Source organism: Orbicella franksi, chromosome 7, assembly GCF_964199315.1.
Source record: "Orbicella franksi chromosome 7, jaOrbFran1.1, whole genome shotgun sequence".
NCBI lineage: Eukaryota > Metazoa > Cnidaria > Anthozoa > Scleractinia > Merulinidae > Orbicella > Orbicella franksi.
This window is the reverse complement of record NC_138151.1, coordinates 28159810-28182820: the sequence shown is the minus strand read 5'-3', so window position 1 is coordinate 28182820 and position 23011 is coordinate 28159810. Positions and strand designations below refer to the sequence as shown.

The 23011-nt window shown below is 39.5% G+C and overlaps 1 protein-coding gene, 1 long non-coding RNA gene and 1 pseudogene across 3 annotated transcripts; 1 reads left to right on the top strand and 2 right to left on the bottom strand.

Moving 5' to 3' along the window:
• Positions 1-151: 151 nt before the first annotated feature.
• On the bottom strand, positions 152-14226 carry LOC145492841 (uncharacterized). Its single transcript, XM_081472220.1, has 16 exons — positions 13931-14226; positions 11667-11731; positions 9876-10754; positions 9204-9327; positions 8456-8483; positions 8086-8174; positions 7036-7242; positions 5952-6156; positions 4955-5092; positions 3643-3915; positions 2902-2990; positions 2474-2596; positions 2098-2201; positions 1897-2019; positions 1661-1726; positions 152-1096 (listed from the first exon to the last, which is right to left on the bottom strand). Exons 1-16 carry the CDS (start codon positions 14046-14048, stop codon positions 1016-1018), a joined length of 2712 nt encoding a protein of 903 aa, XP_081328346.1. The 5' UTR covers positions 14049-14226; the 3' UTR covers positions 152-1015.
• A 105-nt stretch (positions 14227-14331) lies between these two features.
• On the top strand, positions 14332-22984 carry LOC145492845 (selenoprotein T2-like; annotated as a pseudogene). Its single transcript, XR_014050060.1, has 5 exons — positions 14332-14584; positions 18542-18785; positions 20230-20317; positions 20437-20537; positions 22556-22984. The product of XR_014050060.1 is annotated as a selenoprotein T2-like (transcript).
• LOC145492849 (uncharacterized) lies at positions 16151-18533 on the bottom strand. Its single transcript, XR_014050061.1, has 2 exons — positions 18074-18533; positions 16151-16575 (listed from the first exon to the last, which is right to left on the bottom strand). It is a non-coding gene; the product is annotated as an uncharacterized LOC145492849 (long non-coding RNA).
• Positions 22985-23011: the final 27 nt, after the last annotated feature.

Sequence of the window (23011 nt, the reverse complement as noted above, 5' to 3'; positions counted from 1 at the left end):
CACTTTTAAAAGAACAACTGAAACGTCCATTTTATCTTTTGTTTAATCACGTATAAATGATATCTTACATTTCTGTTTCTTACAATCGCAATCCGCTATCATAACTAAACATACTAGATACTATATACAAAGTGGCACAGGTAGGGTGGGGTGAGGGTTACGAGTGCATGGAGTCGCAAGATGAGCTGTGGGAAAAATCTCATACAACCGAAGCTAGCAGATAATGAGTGAAATGTCCCCGACAGGAGAAACGTTAGACTTTGTTCTAGGAGTTAGCCCAAGTTCAAATGACGTCTCAAATCACGTGATCGTTCAAGACCGAAAAAACTGAACACCAGACAGATCACGTGTTTTTACAGTCCCATGCAGCGTTTCTGATTGGTTCTTTAATTCTCGTGCGCAAGTAACGACCAATCAGAAAGGAAAGGGATTTCTGTAGAGTTACGTCATCAGTATGGAATGTTTCAGGCCCAGTCCCAGATCTCTCTCAAGGGGAGAAAGAATTGAGTCCAGGCAGGCACCTGTTGTTTACTCAAAGTAGTTGAAAGGGAGCTTAGCAGAGTCAAAGTGAAGTAAGATGTCACGCAGGGTTTACTCCAAGCTTATTCTATTGGCGCGCTGATCTCCTTACGTAACAAAGCAATCAAATCTTAAGCCTTTATTTGCGGTGTCACGCAACGGTTTCCTCGGAAAATCGCTTCGTGACCATCGAAATAATTACTTCAAAGTTGCTCACACTTTCCATTTCACAGCCAATAAATATTCTAGTACCTAGGTATAAAGGAAGTTAAGAGGAATCCAACACCAGCCGATTCATTTGATAAACCGTAAAAGAAGTCTCTCTTTTCTTTAAAGTAATAAGCATTTCCATTCTCCATTTTGAAGAGCAATAGTGCGATGATCCTTCATGTTGAACTGTTACACCATTAATACGATGTTGAAGTGCTCTGTTTTGCAATTCACATTTTATATAAAAATACTGTCTGCGGTGTTTATCGCTCTAAAATGACTACTTTTATTGGCTTTTCTTCTTGGGATTTCGTTTGTTCATTTGCTTTTGAATTATTTCCATGACGCGCTGCCTGTGATCCAGCACCTGAAGGAAAAAGAAAGAACAATTACAGTGGAACCGCGCCACCCTGTTAATACGGTCACCTTGTTATTACGGCTACTTTACTCTGGCCCGGAAAAAAGCTCAGTCAGTCATTTTTTTTTTTATTTACAGAACCCCTTTAATATAGCCACCCCGTTAATGCGGCCAGATTTTTGTGGCCCGTTGGTGACCGGATTAACAGGGTTCCACTGTAGTTTCGAGACCAAGTCTTCATTTATGAACGGTAATCAACAGTATTCTAGACAGTTTCTCTTCTCGCGCGCTCAAAAAAAATTTCTGCGCTCGAAAGTCTGGGAACGAGTCAAACATTCCGTTCTGATGAGGTAATTCTCGTCGTGTCTGTGATTGGTTGTTGGTGAGTTTTGAATAATCCCGCGCAAAAAACAACCAATTAGATACGTTGTTTTCTCTGATATGTTCAATACCGTCGATTTAGGACTGAACTTCTGAAACATCCTTATCTAATCCTTCCCCGCTGATAGCATTAGAAATAGCACGATAAACAACAGAAATGATACTCAGGAAAGTAAAGACGTTTCTTCTTACTTTGACCATAGATTTTCTTGAGTCTCCAAGCTGCTCAACAACCAGCTGTGATCTTTGAATATTACCCTGTAAAAAAAAAAAGAAAAACAATCTTCTTCACAAGATCAAGAATATTGAAACGATTATGAATAACTGAGCTCAAATGAACAGATGTTGGGGGACAACTTCCGGTGTTCGAAGCTCAATTGACTTCCGGTTTAAAATTGACGGACCGTTCCAGTGTTTGAAATCCTCACCTGAAGAAGTTCGTTTAACATCACTAAATCATCCTGGAATTTTGTTTTCTGTCCAGGTTTAACCTTCGGGATTTTCTCCCTGAGTTCTCCCATCTTTTTCAGCACTTCTTGTTCAGCAGAGATCTGAAAAGTGTAAAAATGTAAGGTTAGCTTAAAGTTTCAATGGCCCAAAGGAGATTCTCGACCCAGTTTCCCTCTTACCAGCTCATCCACTTGCCCGGCAATGTGTTGGACCCGCCAGCCGTTTGCTCTCTGTACAATTCCCTTCTGACTGGCTATCTCTTGTATTGAGGGCTTTCTCTCCTCTGAAGAACAACAAATACAAACCGTAAATTCAGATATCAAACGGAGTAAAAATTTCCTGGGGTAACTTTTGCTAAAAGGCAATTTTTGGGACTTATTTCGGGAGAAAGTGAAGGGAGAGGGGGTAGTGAGGGAAGGGCGGGAGTAAGGGGGAATCGGGCGTATCGTTGGGCGCTTTGCGTCTGAACTAAAGCGAGAAAAAAACTCGTGACGGCATTTCTTTACTCTTACGTAACGGTCTCTAAAGTGTAAATTGTACTTAGCTGCCCCTGACCTTTGACCTTGACATCAGAATACCGCTGGAAATGATTATGAGCCGCCTTTGTATTTATCTTGTAGTTAGCAACGATGGAGATCTTCGGTCTTTTCCGTAATATGAACTTCAAATCCTCGTCTGCTGTTAGAAACAAAATGAGAAATATTCACTTAAAGCATTCAGTGCAAAGAATTATTTGACAAGGATAAAATTTTGTCCAAAAGGGTAAGAACGCAAAACTCTTAGGAATCAAAACAGCGTTAACCGTGTCAAGGTTCTGTGTAATGTAAGTCGGCGCATTTTGTTGAAAGTAATGACGCCATTGCAAATTAGATCGTTTTGATTGGGGGAATCACGACCATACATAGAGTTTATCAGAAACTGGAAAGTACAATGTTGATGAATTTGAGCACGGAGTGATTAAGTCAGGAAGTAAATTATTTTACCTTCATCTTGTTTCGCTTTCTTATCTTCGTCTGTCGGCGAATCGGGTTCCATGTTGACATTACTGCCATACTTGTCTTCTGTGGCGACCCTGAAAACAGGAGCATCCAAGATTTACGAGAAGTTAAAAATCGTACCAAGATTATAAAAAAACCAACAATAATGCTTTGATTTTGTAGGGGAAAGCTCCATAGATGAGACAAACCCATCAAGAAGTGACAACGGGTAACGTTCGCGAGGATGGTAATGGTCAGAATTAAAATGCGACGCTCGCGTTTTTACGTTTTATGAGGTTCCCTTAAAATTTGACGTAAGTCTTGTCGCAACGCAAAATCTAATCGTGAAAATATTGCTTTCAATGTTTGAGTAGAGTTTATAAAATTAGATAGAGTAACGGTTCAGTACATGCACTTTTTTACAGTCTTTGGAACAGAAGAGAAACAAAACGCCGAACAAATTGTCTCTCTTTCTTCTTCTCAAAGATTAAACTAATTCTAACTTCTCTCAATAAAGAACCACCGAATAGAACTGAACAGTCATTCGAACAAGCGGAAAACCGTCGCTTGAGCAGTCCTAGGATTTCCGAATCTTCTGATCCAATCACAAAACAGCGCGACTAGCCGAGCGCTCACGAAGTACACCGACGACAGCTGTCACAAAAGCACACGTTATGTTACTAAGCACCACGGGCTCAATTTTCTACAACAACGTAACGCTATCTGAGTCATAACGTACACACTTACATATTCTGCTTCCGTGGTTTCTTTCTTGGCGAGGCCGCATCACTGCTCGTCGTGGTGACGTTGGCAAGCAAAGGCGCAGCAGGGGCCGATGAAGCGTTTCCATTCATCACAGCACTGGTGGTTACGCTCGACGTGGGCGCCGCCTCGCTGGAAGGTTCTCTCTTGATTTTGTTCGGTGACACCGGCGCAGATTGACTGACAGCTGGTGGTTCTGCTGTAGTGACGCTGGTCGTTGTGACTGCAGCAGGCTCGTTCGACTGACTTCCAGAATCACTGAAGGGTAAATCTCAAGTCACAAATGAAGAACTTAGCATTTAACACGTTGGGTGCTGAATTGTGTAGATACGTCCCAACTTATGTAGACCTGGTTTATACGAGAGGCAGCCTAAGGTATTGTACTATTGTATTTTATTGTTCAAAAGAACAGTCCTTTAATTTGTGCTTAACAGAGACGACAATTTTCATCTATTTTCCTCTAGTCAGACTTTGTGTACATCTGTGCAGCGTAAGTAAATGTACTCTGGAAGCATATTGTAAAGGCGCTCATTAAGAAGCTCTTTTCACGGAAGTAGTTGCATAACGACGTTTATGCTTTCTCCGGTTGGAAACCTTATATTCACTTTATTCCATAGCCACTAATTTGAGTTGCACTGGCTGCAAAAATCATCCTTATCCGGGAGGTGGTGTTTACTTTAGGGAGGTTAGGTAATTCTCGCGTAAGTTATTCAAGCGTCCTGTAAGCCTTCAGCTTTTATTGGGAAAGTTGTTATGCAACTAACTTCAACGCGTCAATTTATTAAATTACTCCTGAAACAATAAAAACTATACTAAGGCAAAGTCTGCATCAGGCCAGTGGTCCATACAGCTGGAGCTTATCCCGGTTTCTGCAGCATGAAGCGACTAGGAGTATTTCTACTCCCCCCGTCCCTGGATGCGATGCTAGTCCATCGCAGGGTTATCCGGTACCAATTTATACACCTGGGTGTGAGAGAAAAGTGTCTTGCCCAAGAACGCAATGCAATAACCCTGGCTACGACTCGAACCCGGACTGCTCAATCCGGCTTCCCGTACGTTAATCATAAGGCCAATGCGCCCCCCCCCCCCCCCAAAAAAAAAATTGTACTAACAGCCCTAAAAAAGGTAAAAACCCACATTGACATCAACAACTCTAATTTATATACAAAACTAATCTAGCCTTTCAATACTATTTTAGAAACCTTATATAGTAAATAAATAAGTGAATAAATAGCTAGTGTGGTCTCAGAGGACAAAATCAACTATCAACTCGAAATTGTTCCTAGCCGGTACTTACCTTGCAGGCTTTGGAGAATTTTGTGTCGAGTGTGGCGCTGATAGTGTACTGTCGGATCTGGGACTGGCTGCCGCTTCAGTCTGAGTGGTGACTAGCATCTCAGCAGTGAATGGCAGTTGGCTTGGAGGTTTGCGTAACCTTACAAGAGAACAAACAACGTCAGGCCACGACCATAATAGTGAGTTTTGAAAGTATCTGTTTTCTTCTCAACCAAAATGAAGCAAAATATTTTGGCCCACACTAGCGTTTTCGTTTTGTTTTCACCTGTCCACACTGATGCTTTTTCATTCGAAAACGGAGACGGTTTGATGCGTTTTCCGCTATCGTCCATACTAAAAACGCCTGAAAACGCTGATGGAAGCGATAGCATATGACGCTTTTTTCATCACCATTTCCAAAAGCCTCGGTTTTCACACTAGAAACGGAACGTTTTCAAAACGCTCCACTTTCGAAACCGTTTTCGAAAGCCTCCGTTTTCATCAGCGTTTTCAAGCGTTTTGGTGTGGACGATAGGCGAAAACGCATCAAAAAGTATGCATTAATGTGGTCGGGGCCTTAGTCTGAGACAAAGATTTCCAGTTCCCTTTCATATAGATATTATATCAGTTCACAGCTGGTTTACCATGGTTCATGGTCATTTTCCACAGCCCGAATGAAGTAAGGTCCATACCCCATGATCACGGGCCAAATATTTCCCTGTCTAACCCTCCTATTCAGTCAATAAGCTAGTCTGATGCTCCTCCCTTGAACCCTCTTCTCAGAGAGGACAATAGACCGGACTAGAGAGAGCGGAGGAATTCAAGCCTATCAATAAGCTCAAAGTGTTCAGTCTGTCGCGGGGGATGAACAGACAAAAATTCGATTCCCTGAGGGAAACAGACCCACGACCTTCGCGTGCCGGTTGATTCTGGTCAGTTGACTAGACTTGGCCCCGAGTGCCAACTAGACTTGGTCTTGTCATAAAAAAAGTCAGTTTGTAATGTAGTTTTCAACATACCCTTCTGAGGTTCTTTTGCGCAGGATACTTGGCCTCGGAGATGTCGCATTCGGATTTGGAGCAGTAAGCTGGGCGGCCTGCATTCCAGCTGATTGAGGAACGTTAAAGATTGGCACGCTGTAGATGCCAGCTGTCGCACCACTGATGTCCATAATGCCTGCTGTCGCTGGAGTGTCTGTCCCAGTCAGGTTGGCTATCCCTGATGCTGAACACAGAAAATGAAAATAAAATGATTTTACAGCCTGAACCAGAAAAACTCTGAACTCTACCAATAATGGAAAGGTAAAGTCTGTATTCAACCTAAAGTCCCCCATGCTGCCAGAGCTTATCCTGGTTCCTGATGCATAAAGCAACTAGAAATGTTTCTATTCTCCCTGGATGGGATATTAGTCTATTGCGGGCTTACCCCTCCCCCTTACACAATGCAATGACTCCAGCTACAGCTCAAGCCTAAAATCACTTGATTCAGAGTCGACCACTCTTACCATTACACCACTGCATGTCCCACTACAGACAATGCAAGTAACTGCTATTAGGGGAATGTTTATCATGTTACTTGTCTACGTTTAGTGAAATAGCACAGACCAGGGACACTTACCATTTACATGGGAAAACCGGAAATTACAGTTGGAAAATCAAATGGTTTGCGCCATTCCGTTTGGGAAGCTTCAGAAAATACGGGCTGTGATTTGAGTTGATGCTATTTTTCTGCTGTTTTAAGTCTCTCTAGCTGATGTGGATATGCTTTATAGTGATTCCCTCTCCCACAACGTCGAATTTAATTGTTTAATGTTTACGCCTGAAATTTCCAACCGCATGGTTTTTGTAAATGGGGATGCATGGTCAAAACAATCACTGAGGCCTTACTAGACTGACTTTCATGCAACTCATCCCGGGCCAACCGAGTGGTTCACCATATTTGTATTCAGTGTATAAGATGGTCAACTTTCGTGAACAATAAACAGGTGCTTAATAAGATGGCCAACTATCAATTCCATTGGTTGCACAACTTCTTGCACAGTAACTCCACTTTATAAAAGTCCTAGCACATAGAGAAATGAACATTAGTCACACCAAAACATACCTCCCACACCTAGTGCAGCGGCTGAAGGCTGAAAAATGAGTCTTGGGTGATCCATTATCTGCATGGGATTTACTCCAGCTGCCGCTGCCGCTGCGACTTGAGCTGCAGCTGCTGCTGCTGCTGAGGTAGCAACACTCTGCGACCTAGCAAGAGACTGCATTGGACCAAAGGCTGGTGGGTGGTACTGTGCATGAAGACCTGGGTGTACTGTGGTATACAAAGAGAAAGACAGCATGCAAACAGTTCTTAGGAATTCTGTGGGTAGATATACATCTAATTTCTGTTTGCAAAATGGGGATCTTTGCTGACATTGAACATAGTTTACAACTTTTCATAGAGAAGGCATCATAAAAGATTCAAATTGACTTCAAAAATTTGAACAGAGAGGCTTGTGAAACCTGATAATTGGTTAAACTTTCTCCTCTTTGGGTGTAATATTGAAGGAGATACTGGCTTTTGAAGACTGCAACATTTCTGGTGGCAAAACTGCTGATGAGCTTATACATTTTTTCTAAAATTCCCAGTGTTAAACCCAAATCACAAAGGTTGTAGCTGAGCAAATAGTCTCTCGGCTAAGATTCTCATTGAGCCAGTGATCATTTTTGACAGGATACCTGGAACAAAATTTTCATCCCCAATCTTTTGCAATGCCTTGAATGCCGGGCTACCAAGCTTCGCATTCCCAAGATGGCAGATGCAGTACACAGAAAGAGAACACCCTGAACAAGTGCTCAAAACAAAATTTTATTTCAATTACTTTACTCTTTATAGTGGCACCGATACTCAAGGTAGTCAGGAATTGATTCCAAACTTGTCATTTAGATGGTTCAATATGGTTCAGAAATGGAATGATTGTATGTGCATAACCTAAAAACCCTTTGTTGTTCTTTACCAAGTGACCACCCACCAAAATCCAGCCGGCAATCAACTCTTTCTCAGCCGGCATGTTTCACCGCCAGCCAGTGCTTAGTGACAACCCTGAATCAATCACTATGGAGAATTGCTTTTTTAACCCGGCACTGAAAGTCTGAACCACCTTATGCAACAAACCTAATGCATCCTGATAAAACAGACCAGCCATTCCTGCCATGCCAGCCATTCCAGGGTGATATGGAAACTGTGGTATTGCTTGATGTGCTCTGAAGTTTAGAAAAAGGTTTTGTTGACAGAGATGTCACCACAAATCACAGTCATATTAAAGAGATCCTGACTGATCAATAAGATGAGATGAAATGAGATACAATTGCAGATGAGCTGCCATAGCCCTGACAAAGAAGGTGAAGGCTGTAACAGCTCACCACCTACTTTACAGTAACATGTACATGTATTACACATATAAAAATACAAAAATAAAAATAGACAAATAGATAACATTATACAACATCAATGGTTTTGAAACAAACTGAATCTAATCCCTTGCCTGTCCATTCGACTTTCATTTCCAACAACTGCAAATGAAAAAAAAACAAAACAAAAAAAAAAAACCAGCATTTACACGTACTTGAAAGTATTAAACAATTATTGTGTAAACTCTCTTCTGCTAAGAGTGTACTGTCAAGTCCACAGCAAGACTTGAAACATCACTTATCATAAAACATTATATATAAGTGCCATTTCCATTTCGTCCTGTGGAGGGAATAGTTTCTTGTTACAACAATTATGGCTGAAATCCACCAATTGCAGCTGAACATGATACAAATGCTGTCAAGAACCCAGTGAAGCTCATTGTCACATTAAGACTAGCAGGAAGCAGTCATGCTATCATAATTTACATCCCAAATGACCACATCATGAGCTAAACAATAACAGGAATTATTATTAATTAAATAAGTTTTTAAGGCTGGGGCCAACAATAGTGAGAAGTGCAGTGGCCTCATGGTTAGTGCCCTCGTCTCCGAATCGAGTGGTCAGAGTTTGAGCCCTGGCCATGGACATTGTGTTGTGTTTTTGGGCAAGACACTTTACTATCACAGCGCCTCTCTCCACCCAGGTGTATAAATGGGTAATGGCAATATTACTGCTGGGGTAACCTTGCGATGGAATAGAGGGGGAGTAGAAATACTCCTAGTTGCTTCATGCTACAGAAGCCACGATAAGCTTCGACTTGATGGGCCACTTGGCTTGTATGCAGACTTTACCAACAACAGCAACAACATGACATGAAGTACCTGAGTTAAGTGATGGTCCTCCCATGTGTGAAACTGTGGAAATAGTGCTGGTATGGAGCGACGATACCGTTGCCGGGGATGCTGACCCACTGGGTTTATTTAATCTTGCGTGATCTGCAGGGTTCTATAAACAAAATAAATATTACAAGGAAACATTAGCACTTTAGAAGCTTGGAGTTACTGATTGGAGTTGCTGACATGAGTCTCCCAGATACAAATTAAATCTCCTTGTCTCCTGTATAGGTCACCAGAAGGGAAGTGCTTGGAGTAAATTTTTCACATCATTTTATTTTGCTAATTTTTGACACTTTTTGGGTTCAAATTTTGGAATATTCTAGATGCATTTTTGAGATTAAATCGGTTGAGTTTTAATTTCAACAATGTTTTCTGCAGGTCAAGAAGATAAAATTGGCAATCTTCTGGATTTAGTCTACGTTGAGCTGTTACTTGCACATGAAAGTCCAAAATCATTCAAGAACAGTAACTAAGATCTTGATAGAGCCACATGTATGTGGGTATTGGCATGGCCATTTTCACCAGCTTCATAAAAATAACAGCTCATAAAGGTATTTAGTAAAACTGTACATGTAGTTTTGTTACACATGGAAATCATAATATAATTTGTACCATAAAAAACATGCAAAAAAAAAAAAAAAATGTGGAGGCACATACCATGGTAGAGTCAGAACTTGAAATGGGAGGTTGTCTTGGAGCAGTAAAAGCCAGATGATGAGGTGGAGTGTAGACTTTTGCCGTGGTTGTCAACAAAGCTGGTGTCACACTGACAGTATTGGATGGAAGCATCTTTGACTGCTGAGAAAGACCAGACAGACCAACGGCAGCTGACGGTGGCATGTGAGACATGCTGCTGCTGACAGAAGCCCCGACACCTGTAGCAGTTCCACTGGCATGTACAGAGCTGGGATGATGCGGTGGTAAAGTGGGAACCGATGGTTTTTGCCCTGGATGACTTTGAGGAAGAGAAGCTGATGGCACAATGGAAATGACTTTGTTGCTGACAGAAGCAGGAGGGTGGGTTGCAGCTAAAGGCTGGACAGTTGGTGATGCCCCTCTCCTTGCCAAATCAGATATCAAATTTGGTCTCGGCTCACGCATTTCACCAGCCTTGTGTTCTGTTCCTGGCTGATGCATGGATGTAGCTACTGCTACGGTAGCCACATGAGAAGTAGATGTCCCAGAAGAAGACGGACATGAAGAGCTTGTTGTCACAGGTGCATGTGCTTGTGATTGACCTCCACTGCCATGAGCTTGACTGGTTAGTCCTGCAGGTTTAACAGTAGGGGGCATTGCTGGGTTGCGTAAAGAAGTATTCCTGGGTGTCACCCCAGCAAGTGCACCAGCGGCAGCCCCTGCAGGAACATGAGAGAATGCAGGTGGCGGAAACCTCATCATTGAAGCTATAAGAGGATGGCCTGCACTAAAGCCTTGCATGCTATTTGCTACAAGACTCGGTGCCAGATGACTAGGAAGCATTCCAGCAAGTGAACCAGAAGCTGGAGCTATTGGGCGATTCTGAAGAGGCTTTCCAACCTAAGAATTTGAGATAAAACAGAGCAAATCAATGATGCTATGCAATCAATGTCAAGCATGAGGTGGAATATTATTTAGTCAGCTGTCATGCTGCTTTCTGTAAAAATTGACCTTGCTACCTAAATTAGCAACCTTGCCTACATTCCTACACTTTCTACATACATTACCAAACTTACACCTACACGTACATTACTGATCTTACCAACTACATTACCACCTATATTACAGGGCTCAAAAAGAAATTGAATTCCAGCTTGCTCTTAGGACAAGTAGGACTCAAATTTTGCTTGCCCTAGGCAATAGACTGTTTTTGGTATGTTTAAATTCAGCTTGGCAGTGAGGCCTAGAGGACACAAACGAAAGGAATTGAATGAGATGCTTATTCCTTTCTTTTGTTTGTGTCCTCTAGACTTCACCATCAAGCTGAATTTTAATTTATTGAAAGTGACCTATTTCTAAGTTTGCTGTTTTACTGATTTAGTTGGTAGACGGTTTGCCTAATCCCTTGCCCTTTGGGCAATTGAGAATGAAAAGTTGCCCAGGAGTAGAATCCAGTTGTCCCCAACAAGACAGCACTTTTTTTGAGCCTGTATTACTTACCATGCAAACTACATCACTGGCCTTCCCACCTTTAATTACCCAACTTACTGGTAACAAATATACAAGGTGTACAATCTACAATAACCAACCTTGCCATCCATATGCCCTTACATTTTATGTTTTTTTTTTTGTTACAGTCATGGAAATTGACTGATGCAATTACAATCACCTTAAAAGACTGCTTTTCTCTCCTTTTGACTGTAAAGGATGATCTTTACATCATGGCATGACCTTATTTACTACCAGTACAACATAGCACCTGCGTGATTGGATCTTGTAACAAAAGAAGGAAAATAAGACTGTGGTCCTCACCTTTAGATTGGCTTGGTCAATTTGTGGCCTGTAAAAGCTTCCACTCTCTGGGCCAGACATTGGAACTACATCATAGGGAAAACATAGTTGACAATGGTTATTGACACTCAAGAAACATGACGTACTGCAGAACTTACTACAGTTGTTATTTACCTGGTGTGAAGTCCTGATATGGATTATAAGGGAAGTTAAGCAATGACGATGGTGAAGGCGAGGACGATGCCTATTAAAAAGTGAATTTATATTTTACCTAAAAAATTTGCAATTGTTAGATCTGTTCAGTTTGCCAATGGCTCTCAAAAGGTGGCTAACTATGCAATGGCAGTGTTCAATTCTAAATGCACATACAAAAACTTAGCTGCCAGTGTCAGCATTCCTCAGACTACACAGAACTTGGTCATTTCACATTCTTGTTTTGCAGAGGACAGCAAAGAAATGCACAAAGATTTATAATGTATGTGCACAGCAACCGTTTTGCTCATTAAACCTTTTGTTTGGCGATGTTCTCATTGCCATCATCGTCATGGTTTTCTTGCGTTCCCTATTAACTGAGTCATTTTTTCTGTCCATGTGGGCCAAGGCAAAGTTGAGGTCCAATAATGCACAAAAATAATTACCAAGTGAATTTTTTTTAGTAAAAGGCAAGTTAAAACAGCTAGCCAGTACAGAGCTTTCCAAGTGATAATGAAGCAGGCACAGTTCAAAACCCTTATCAGTAAGGGGTTTTTAAAACATCTGACAATAAAAATAAACGGTAAAAGTTTGCAACGTTTCAACCGCTCTTCGGTCATTATCAAGCAAAAAAATAAAATAAAATAAAATAATTTAAATAATAATAATTAATAATAATTTACATTTAAATAATAATTTTAAATAATCTCTTTTTTTTTATTATTAATTAGTTTTACATGTTTTTTATTGTTTTAAGCACTACTTTGTAAATTCTTTTACATACTTTTTACATATTTTTACTTCATTAATAATTTTCACACATTCTTACCTCTTTGTAGCTATATATATCTATGCAAATTTTACTTCTTATATCTTGCTTGATAATGACCGAAGAGCGGTCAAAACGTCGCAAACTTTTACCGTTTATTTTTATTGTCAAACAGTTCAAAACATCTGGGATAATTTTCAAATGATCAGATTGCACATTCAATCCATATGGACCTCGAAAATTTACACCTCTCAGTGATAAAAACTGTATTAAGGCTAAAATAAGGAATCTCAAACAGTTCCTCTGAATTATAAATATCTGATACATGTATGATCAACAGATTAGAATGTTACAAACTGAAACAAAGTAGACTGGTATTTGAACTTCCTTTAGTTGGGTAAAGTAAGAGCAATATAAACTGAGTACAGCCTTTTGTAATTAATTTAATAGCAATGACCAGTGTCATTGAGGTTTAATATGAACTACTTATTAACCAAAAGTGAGTTCTTTACAGGAAAATCTCAAACCAAAACCTTGCCATATTGACCGAGTGATAGCAAGGTCAACAAGGTAAGGCTGGATTTTGAGATTTTTTTTGTGGAGACCAAATGTTTGAGGTTAACAAGTTTTTACAGGCCTCTGATCAGCCCTTGGGTATTACAGGAGAATAATACCCTAGAATTAGCTAATCAGGGCATGTGTCATATCAGCTACAAACATAAGCCATATTACAATGAAATTTATTTCTTCTAAACACATGTAAAAGAGCTGATTTATATTCATTACAAAGACCACAAAAGGAAATACAATGTAACAGTGTTTTTAGGTAAACTTGCTGAAAGGTTTTGATTTTACTGACATATATTGATGTGCGAAAGAACAAGTCTTGGAAGAAATATTGCTGTAAGGTTGTCTTCAGATAACATACACTGCCGAAATATTTCATTTGCGGAAATATGCATGTATCAGCTTGGTTAAAAATTTTGGGTCGTGGAACTACAGTAATGAGTATAGTTAGTACCTGGCCGGTTATTCGACAAGAAGTACAACAAAAAGAAAACTTACCGCACAGATGGCCACACTGGCATATTAGAAAGCGAAGGGTGTATTAGAGTAATGAAGAAGCGTTTATTAGTGAATTTATCACACTATGTTCCTGATCTTGTCGGATCGGAGAAAATTCAAACATTACAAACCATATGGATATTATGAAGTCTGCTTGGGCAAATTAACTGTCGGGCAAATGCCTCGAACGAACTGGATTTAATGAACTACAGCAAATGAGAAAAATTTAAAGGAAGGGAGTAAAAGCTAAGCAAAATACCTCCAGGATTAGCGCTCAAAACTTTAGATTTGTCGTGCTTTTCCATGTCTTGAGAAGGATTCCGTACTGGGCCGCCAACTACATCGCGTTCGTGTCGATCTTCAGCTGGGTAACTCATCGTTTTTCATTAAAAGGTATCACATTGGGTGAATCTCAACGGCAGCGGTTCTCAATTTCCAGTAAAATCGGAAACAGGATCATGAAAACATTGAACAGTTTTGAAATTCGGGGGCAAAACGAGAAACCCAGTGATTTTTTCGCGAACGCTTCCCAACGCATGTCATAGGAGTAACATTTCAGCGTAAAATTCGTGGGCTCAAAATATTTGAGTGTTTGGATGGAGAGTGGGCCGAACGTCTCTTTTTTTTGGATGACGTCACTTTCTCGTCCCCAGAGCCTCCGTTTCTTTTGACGAGATGGCGTCGATGACGTCACGTCAAAGTCTTGACCTGCGTCGACCTGCGCAAGTCAATCCGACGGCTTCAACATGGCGTCGAATTTGTATCTTATCGCTGCAGTTTTATCGATTTTCTCCTTCATGACGGTAAAAGAGATTATTTTCCCCACCAACGTTCAAGCATCAAGCCCGGACAAAATGGACAGACTACAGAAAGCCGCCGTTTTCACAGGACCAACAATCAAATTTTTGTATTGGTAAGTTTTTGCTTAGCAAGCTAGCTTTAAGCTTAATATTCGAACTGATTTGTTCAACTATCGAGCACGTTAAAACGCAGGCAACTGTACCATTCAAACTCGACTGTTGTTAGAAACCGTCATTTGCGAATGTTCACTCTCTCCGCTGATCTACGTTTAAGAGAAACTCTTAAACCACTAAGGTCTTTTGTCACAACTTCCCTCAAACAGGGAAGTAGTTTAGCCATTTTCTGGATGTTTGGCTTCCAGCGAAATCTGGAAATCTTAAAAAACCAGGACATCTTAAAATTTCTACTCCTGACGAAGCTATTTTCGAATTTGACCCAAGATTAGGAAGGAAAATATTTGGTCTGAACACCAACTCAGATGAAAACAAAATGTCAGTAGACTCACATGGGTTGATTTACTCTGCCTTTCAATAACATGGGAACTCTAAAATTTAAAGCTCAATGGACAAATGCGTTTTTCACTACCGTCAATCAAATGTTTGGCAGCCCCCTCAGCTTTCGACTACTGCCGAGCGTGTGGTAATCAAATCATTGAGCACAGTTGAGACAATGATACAGTACTTGGCAGTAGTTGGAAGCTGTGAGGAGCCGCGGAACATTTGATTGATGATAGCAAGAAAATGCATTCGTGGGTTGAGCTTTAAAGGTGCAGTAATTTCACAAAACTTGATATTAGGGACCAATGGTTTATTACATCTCAGAGGGGCCTGGTGGTTTTCAAAAAAGTCTACCCCCCCCCCCCCATTTTTTTCAGACAAAAATTACCGGTATACCCCCTTCCCAATTCTTATTTTAAAAATGCCCCCTCTCCTGACAAGGCGATAATTAGTCTCTTCTTCCGTCCTTACACGTGCAGATTTTTTAACTTTTTTATTCTATATCTTGGTTATTTTTTCTCTCATTTATTGTTTGTTATTCTTTTTAGCATTTTTCTTGTTTTTGGAAACAGAATTCCTATCTCTGCCTTTATTTTTTAAAATGCTAGTAAACTTCTTAGCTGCTTGTTCAACTCTTGATATTAATGAGGACATTTCATTACTCATATCTGATAGTGATTCAAGCAGTCTGGCATTACTGATGTGATGAAACATTTGCCACTCATGCTTAGGATTCTCCCATTTGTATTAAACAATGACTGATCATGTGTCTTTATTTCATGAATTTGGCTTTCTACTTGATCTAAAAAGTGATGTATTTTTTCAACCACACCAGCTAAAACATTCCCATAATTAGGGCGAGGGATGTAGCCTTCTTCCAGCTGATTACCAACACCTGCCATATTTTCCGATTTGAGAAAAAAATAACTTTTAAACAAATCCCATTGCCTTAATTTTTCCTGTGTAAATTACTTGCAATAAAGTGTTTTGCTTGGAACCAGCGAACCAGCGAACCAGCTTCTGAATAAAATTCTTTTAACAGATTGTTGTGTTGCGATGGCTTCCTTTGTTTGGGAGCCACTAAAGATCAGTGTCCTTCCATCCATCAGAACTGCTTGTGACAGTTTGTCTCTACAATTAAACGAGACACCATCATTCCCATTTATTCTCATGATTTCTTCATCCATATTCATCACCTGGAGCTCTTCACAATCTCTTGTTCTAAAAGATGCCATTTTGACTTGCTGGATTGCTGAGTGACCTGGCTGCCGTGGGCTGTCGCAAAAACGGGATTGGGGCGGTGATATGATACCGTGGGCTCAATAATCCGGGCACTATTTTTTGCTCAAGGAAGTGTTTCTGCCTCTATCTCTATCCTCACTTCAAGAACAGCCAGCGAAAAAAATTTACTTCATTTACTGGACTCAGTTTATTTGACCTGTTAGACTGCCGTTGCTGTGTCAAAAAATTTAACCCCCTCACGTTTCTTCTTTCTGAAAAATTTGCCCCCCCCCCCAAAAGGGGGCATGTTTTAAAATTGTACTGCCCCCCTCCAAAACCACCTTCCCCCCAACCCCACCCCCCGGATGTAATAAAACTTCAGTCCCTTAAGGTTACTTCCCACCTTCGCAGGTGCCCCTTGGGAAAAAAATCGTACGTGCGCCAGTTTCAATAAAACCCCAACAAACTATATATCATAAGAAAGCTCAATAAATGTACTTTACGAAAGAAAATACAATTTCAGCAATGTTTTCTTTTAGGAAGTGTCAGGAGGCGGTAAGGCATGAAACGACCGAGGCTTCTTCTATTGAATTTATCGGGTATCGGATTCTGCAGTACGAGCAAAATGGCTGCACAGTCTTATTCACAAGGCATCAATCAACGAAAGTGTGTCAGGCTTTTTCGATATTCTGATTGGTTGTCTAGATATCCACTTCTAAAGTTGGAGTAGGTAAAAATATGCGAGATGTGTTGCGTAAATGGACACCACTGGAAAAATATGTTAGATATCAAAATTTCCCAACACACTTTGGTTTGTCATTATCTCTGGAATGTTCTGGCAAAATTTCACGAAAATCCGTCAAATCTGCATACCCTATAAATTCGCTCAAAGTGGATTTATTCCTCCAAAAATCAAATGCGAGATTTTAGCTTGTAAAGGTTCGTAAACAACTCGCGCCACGCCCGGAGATTATCACACCTAATAAAACCGCAAGCCAATGGAACAACAGGACCTCCTAGTGCCTATGACAATAGATCAAGATTTTCCGGGAAAAGCATCGCATTGCAACATGGTTTTTTTATCACGCTCAGTGGAGTTCAATTCAGGACGGCAACATAATATAATGGGCAAAGACGCCAAAGGCAAAGGCAAAGGCAAAACCCACGCCAAAAAGGTTAAAGGGTGAAAATGTGCCGCTGAAAAACAAGACGTTAAGGAATCGACGGACAGCTTAAGAAATACCCTTATTGCTGAAATGAGTTCCCCTGGGTAGGTTTCATTTTCTTCATCACTTCCGCCAGATTCCGACGAAGAATCTTGTTCACAGCCTGCACTGACGTTAACTTTGATTTTTAAGCTACTTGCTCCAAGGATATTCGAACGCTCCGGATCTTCAGCAGACGCCGAGATTGTCAAAGGCGTTTGGCCAAACCAAGGGCCTTTGTCGCTTTCAGCAAGGTTTTTCTTTTCTTTCCTTGACAATATGGAGCTTTTTCTTTCTTCTTTGGGCTGGTTTTTTTCGTTTTCTTTACCCAAGGCCTTTTTTCTGCTTTTGATTTTTCCATAGGAGTTAGCATAAAGAGCTTCCAGGTGGGAATTTTTGTCAAGTGCGTGATGTAAATAAAAATATGCAAATGACATGAAATACAAGCGATGAGCGTTTGCCGCGAAAATTTCCCCAGGGTTCTCGCCCATTGACAAGATTGTGACACCTTCCCAGTTTATTAACTTTATTTGAAAATACGTTTTTTTCTAAATAGCTCGGCCGCTTTTTGAGATTTTTAATGTTTTTCTTTTGGAAACACTAGATAAAATGACGAACTTAAATTTTGTCAAATAAAAGAAAAAACGATTTTTTTGGCCTCTGAAGGTGGGAAGTAACCTTAACAATGCTGAAGCAGGTGTTCTACCTTGTTCTTTGCTAGGGTATTTTAAGTTTGGTTTAGGGAATATTTAGTACCATGTAAATGCTGATTACCAGTTAATACCAGTGATCCAGTGGTCACTGAATGGCCTTTCAGGCTAAATAAAGTCTTTTATTTTTTTATTTTATTTTTTACCAAAAAACTATCTTCTTTGAGATTTTACTTGGAGGTACATTTAGAGGTCTGTAGGCAAGATAAGATTGGCCTTACTGTTACTTACCATCTTTTGTTAGAGGTGCAAGTAACCCACATTTTAAATAAGTAATGTAAGTACTTTATTGTAAATAGATTATTGTTAGTGGTGTAAGTTGCCCAAAATCTGTCAATGATCTGTCAGCAAGATCCTGTTTTTGAAATTTGAAATTTAATTGCATAGCGCATTGTTCAAATTTAGCCCAGTCTGTTCACTTCTCTCTTTTTTTCAGTTATTCCTGAGGCTACAGAAAGGTGTTTGAAGAGTATGCACAATTCATTCACCAAAACTTTCCCATGGTTCGCATAGAAGGTGATAATTACCCCCCGCCCCGTCCCCGTCAAATGCTGGCCAGTGTTATCAGTGTGGTGAAGTTAGCAGTTATGGCTGTCGTTCTCCTTGGTGAGCGGTTGCAGATTTGGGAAAACCTTAATATTGACCCCCCTCAAGCTTACATTTGGGCCACACAAAATAAGGTACGAAGAGAGTGTCTTTTGCCTTTTTTGTACATGTACTAGTTAATCTTTTGAAATCTCATGAGCAAGATAAGTCGTGCTTAAAACTAAGGTGTGTTAGTACAACATTTAATTCTTGTAAAAATGTTCTAAGAAGTTTTTTTAGTGGTTTCATTAAGTGCCAGCCACTGGGCAAAGTGAACAGCTGTGAGGACAATTTGGCCCAGTTGGTTTGACCATCTGGGGAAAGTTTTTCTCATAAAAAAAGTTCAGTTCAAATAGTTTTGAAAACCAGTTAGCCTCCTGCTGAAATCGTTAATGAACCCCTGCTTTTTCTTAATTTTCTAATTACTCTTTGCTGAAGTCTGTAACCATTGTATCAATAAAACCAATGAAATAAAATTTGGGCTACATGCACTTTTTAAAAAAGGCAAAACTTCACATTTTTCTAGTGTGCAAAACACTGTTCTGTAGCTTGTTTCTCATACCCAGGTCTTATACATGTTTCCTGTGCTACTAAAACTGATAAACTATTTTGTTAAATCATGATTGTATCTGCCTTTCCTAAATTATTTCATCTGGCTCTATGTAAAATCGTTGTGATCAGGGTTTGACAGTCATTAAAGCTGATAGAATTAAGTTTTGTACATAATTTCATCCACCTGAAAAAGAACCTTAATATACTTTTAAGAAATAGAAAACATGTACTGTGTTTCTTTCGAGTTATAGAAACACAAGTGGAAGTTTGGGAGAACAAGAAACGCTGTGGGAACACAAGGCAACAGGCCAGTGTTTCCACAGCTTTTTTGAGTTCTCTCAAACTTCCACAATTGTTTCTATTTAGCAATTAGATTATGAGCTTGAGATTTCCATCATGTGATGCATGTAGCTGATGAGGGTACAGCCTGAGTCAACTATCATGCATAGAAATCGGGAGCGAATAATCTAATTGTTTTAGTATAAAACAGACACTTTGAAAAGGCCAGAAAGTGGCTGTCACTTTGTCAACAAGGACACACTGCCATGCTACTCACTATCTATTACAGAATAGATAGTGAGTAGCGTGGCCAATCAGGGAACGGCATTCTTGATAGAACACTAGAAGATTTATACTAAAAAAGGACGGAGAACATCTTTTCTAGTTCTTTTAGAAAACAGCACCTTGAAAAAAAGAAAACAACTTAAACCAACTAAATTCTCTTTACTTGCACCATCATTATGTCAGTTGACAGCTTGTAGTTCTGTGTTTCTATCAAGTAATATTAAAAAAAAACAACCATGATTTTAAACCAATCAGCATGCATCTTATCGTCGGGATGTTTTCTAAACAATAATAATATTGAGCACTACTTGAAAACATAACTTTTACCAAAGTGGCGTACATGTATATACATATCAATAATCACTAACCGTTACTTCAAAGTATTAAGCTTTTAAATGTGGAATTATTTTGCTCTTTACCCAGATGTACGCCTGTATTCTTATATTTTTTGTTACAAACATGGTTGAAGGACAGCTAATATCCACAGGAGCTTTCGAAGTTTCACTTAATGGTATGTACATCTAATCACGGGTAAAGAGATTCTGACTTGAGACAATTTTGTTTAAAAAATTTAATCTTACAGTCATTTTGAAGCCTTTGTTAAGCGTGTTACTTTGCTTGTTTTCTTAGACATGCCAATTTGGTCTAAACTAGAATCTGGTCGCCTTCCAAACCCAAATGAGCTTCATCAGATCATTGAAAATCAGCTCAAGTTTAGTCCTGGACATTAAGTAGGTATTTTTTAACCATGACTGATAGCCTACAAAACCTGTAAATGAAGGGGAGTCAGGAAAGTGAGTTCAATGTACTGAAAGGTAGAAGTCAAAAGTAGGCTGGGTGTAACAGGACTCAAGAAAAGTGCTGCCTGGTGATTCAGGCCAGGTAGGTTTTCCTGCTGGGCTAGTAACTTTTCATTCCCACTTGCCAGATGGACAAGGGATCAGGCATGTCGTCTGCCTTGGACTAAATCATTAAAAGAGCTAATTAAGACTTGCCCGGGGCCAGCAAAATTTGAGACTACTTTTCCCAAGAGCAAGCTTGAATTTGAGTTTTTTGGAGCCGTGTGTGAGGTACACGGGAAGAAAGTTTGAGAGAGGAATAGAAGAGGAGGTGGTGAGTTGGGGAAAATAAGAAGGAAGTTGGAAGGAGGAATGGTATGGAAGCTACAGAGGAGAAAAGAGAAGAAAGTTAGACAGGACAGAGAAGAGGAATGAGAAATGGAGGAGGAGAGGACACATTTAGCATATCATGACACATGTACATGTTCTGACTTTAGGAACTAGCTCTATTGCTCCCCCCAGGATGGGGTTTTAACCCATGACAGGTACCCAAGAATTTTGCGCATCTAGTTTCCATGCATTTAGCTTCCGTACATTACTTTCATATGAACAGTTGCGCAAATCAAACATTTAAAAGTTTCACACTGAAGATCAGCAATGTCCGAAATGTTAGTGATTTTTCACAAGATGACACTTTGACACATTTTTCTATGTTATCAGTTCTCAATTTTTGTTTTCTTTTTAAAGTTTATGTAATGTTTAAAAAACAAGCAGCACTGTTTTATCGGATTTAAAACACAAGGCTTCAAACTCATGCAGTGAGTTTTTTGAACAGCTTCAAAAACATTTCTGGTAGATCTACTCATTTGTAGAATAATCCTTGGGTTTATTATTTTTCTGGAAAAAATTGGCTGCAATCACTCATTAAACATTAATTTCTTTTGTATTTCCTTTATGAATTATTAATGAGTTTTTGAAATCCATTTAAGTGTGACACATCAACCGTGGGTAACAATTTCTTTCATTTTTGTTCGTCTACACATTTGTCCACCCAAGAATTTTGTCCAGTTGTCAAAGTTTGCTAGTATTCCTTTTAGGGAATGTCCTTGATAAGGATAAATAAGCAATGGCCTCCATTTGGTGCAAAACTATGCTAGGATATTTGTCCGCGGACATTATCTGCTCTGAGAAGCAAGCAGTTTTCCAAGAGCATAACTTTGAACTGGTAATGTCCAAGGACAAATATCCAAGCATATTTTCATGTCAAATGGAGGATATTGTGTTTATTATCTTTCAGATATTTTTCGCAACTGACATAGTTTTGAAAATTGGGAATATCACTTGGATATTTATCAGTTTTAGCTGGGGCATATTCAGTCACATGGTGTGTTTAGACCATTCGTGTGAGTGAAAATATTTGATGGATTGTAACCTCGTACATTTCTTTCTAACAATAAGCCTGTGGTCTTGCATTGTCTTTTGGGAAGAACTATAATTAACTCTTATTAACCGAACAGGAGGTCTGTGTGGGAGCATCTTGACTGAGGTCAAGATTCTCCCATACAGACTGACTGAGCTCAATTAACAAGATGTTTATTAAATGGCAAACAAGAAAAATTTAATTTGTTTAATGTAACTGGTTTGTGCTAGTGGACATTTTGCTTGTGAACGGTGATGCACTGAACTTAAATCTGCCAAAAACCGCCCGTTCTCTTTACTTTTTTTTTTCTTGTCAAGCTTTTTGGCACTTCTACTAATATTTTTGGAGGAAAATATTCAATATATTTGTATTTTAGTTTGCAACTTTTTCACCACAAAATGTAAATGGTCTAGATGCCAGTCTAGATGGGAAAATCTAGACCGCAGTCAATATCAATTTCAGCCAATCAAATTCATAAATTCTGTAGCTCCCAGTCCTTGTGAGACACAGCCATATAATAATATCTGATAATTCTGTACTCTTTTAACAGAACTACGACTTTCAAGAAGAGGATCTCTGTATTATGATGTTTAGAGCACAAAGTGGATTTACCACTGGCCCTAAACTGATGCTTTTTGGGAGAATCATCTACTGAAAGACGAAGAATAATGACCAGGATTAAAACCCAGCTGCTGTATTATTTTATTCACATGTCAAGTGACCTACTGTAAATGTTTTTATTCATCTCAGAGACTAAACATTACTCTTAGTTAGGTAGTTAGGATATCACAGTGCTTAGTTTTCTTTCTTTTTTTTTTATCATATTTGTAAAAGTTCACCCTTCACCATAATACAAATAGGTGATAAGCTAAAAACAAGTAATGTTTTTCTACTACCTAGCTTGTATGAATTACAATATTATTAGCCTTTTAGTAATTTAAGTGAAAAATGCAAAATAAAAATGTGCTAACTTATAAAATATGTTTGCTATGTTTTGTGTTGCACT

Coding starts and splice junctions, on each gene's coding strand:
- LOC145492841 (XM_081472220.1), bottom strand. CDS start 14,048: ATGAGTTACCCAGCTGAAGATCGACACGAACGCGATGTAGTTGGCGGC. Junction 5,093..5,951: donor CGCAAAAGAACCTCAGAAGG/GTATGTTGAAAA, acceptor TTCTCTTGTAAG/GTTACGCAAACCTCCAAGCC. Junction 1,727..1,896: donor TGTTAAACGAACTTCTTCAG/GTGAGGATTTCA, acceptor TTTTTTTTACAG/GGTAATATTCAAAGATCACA.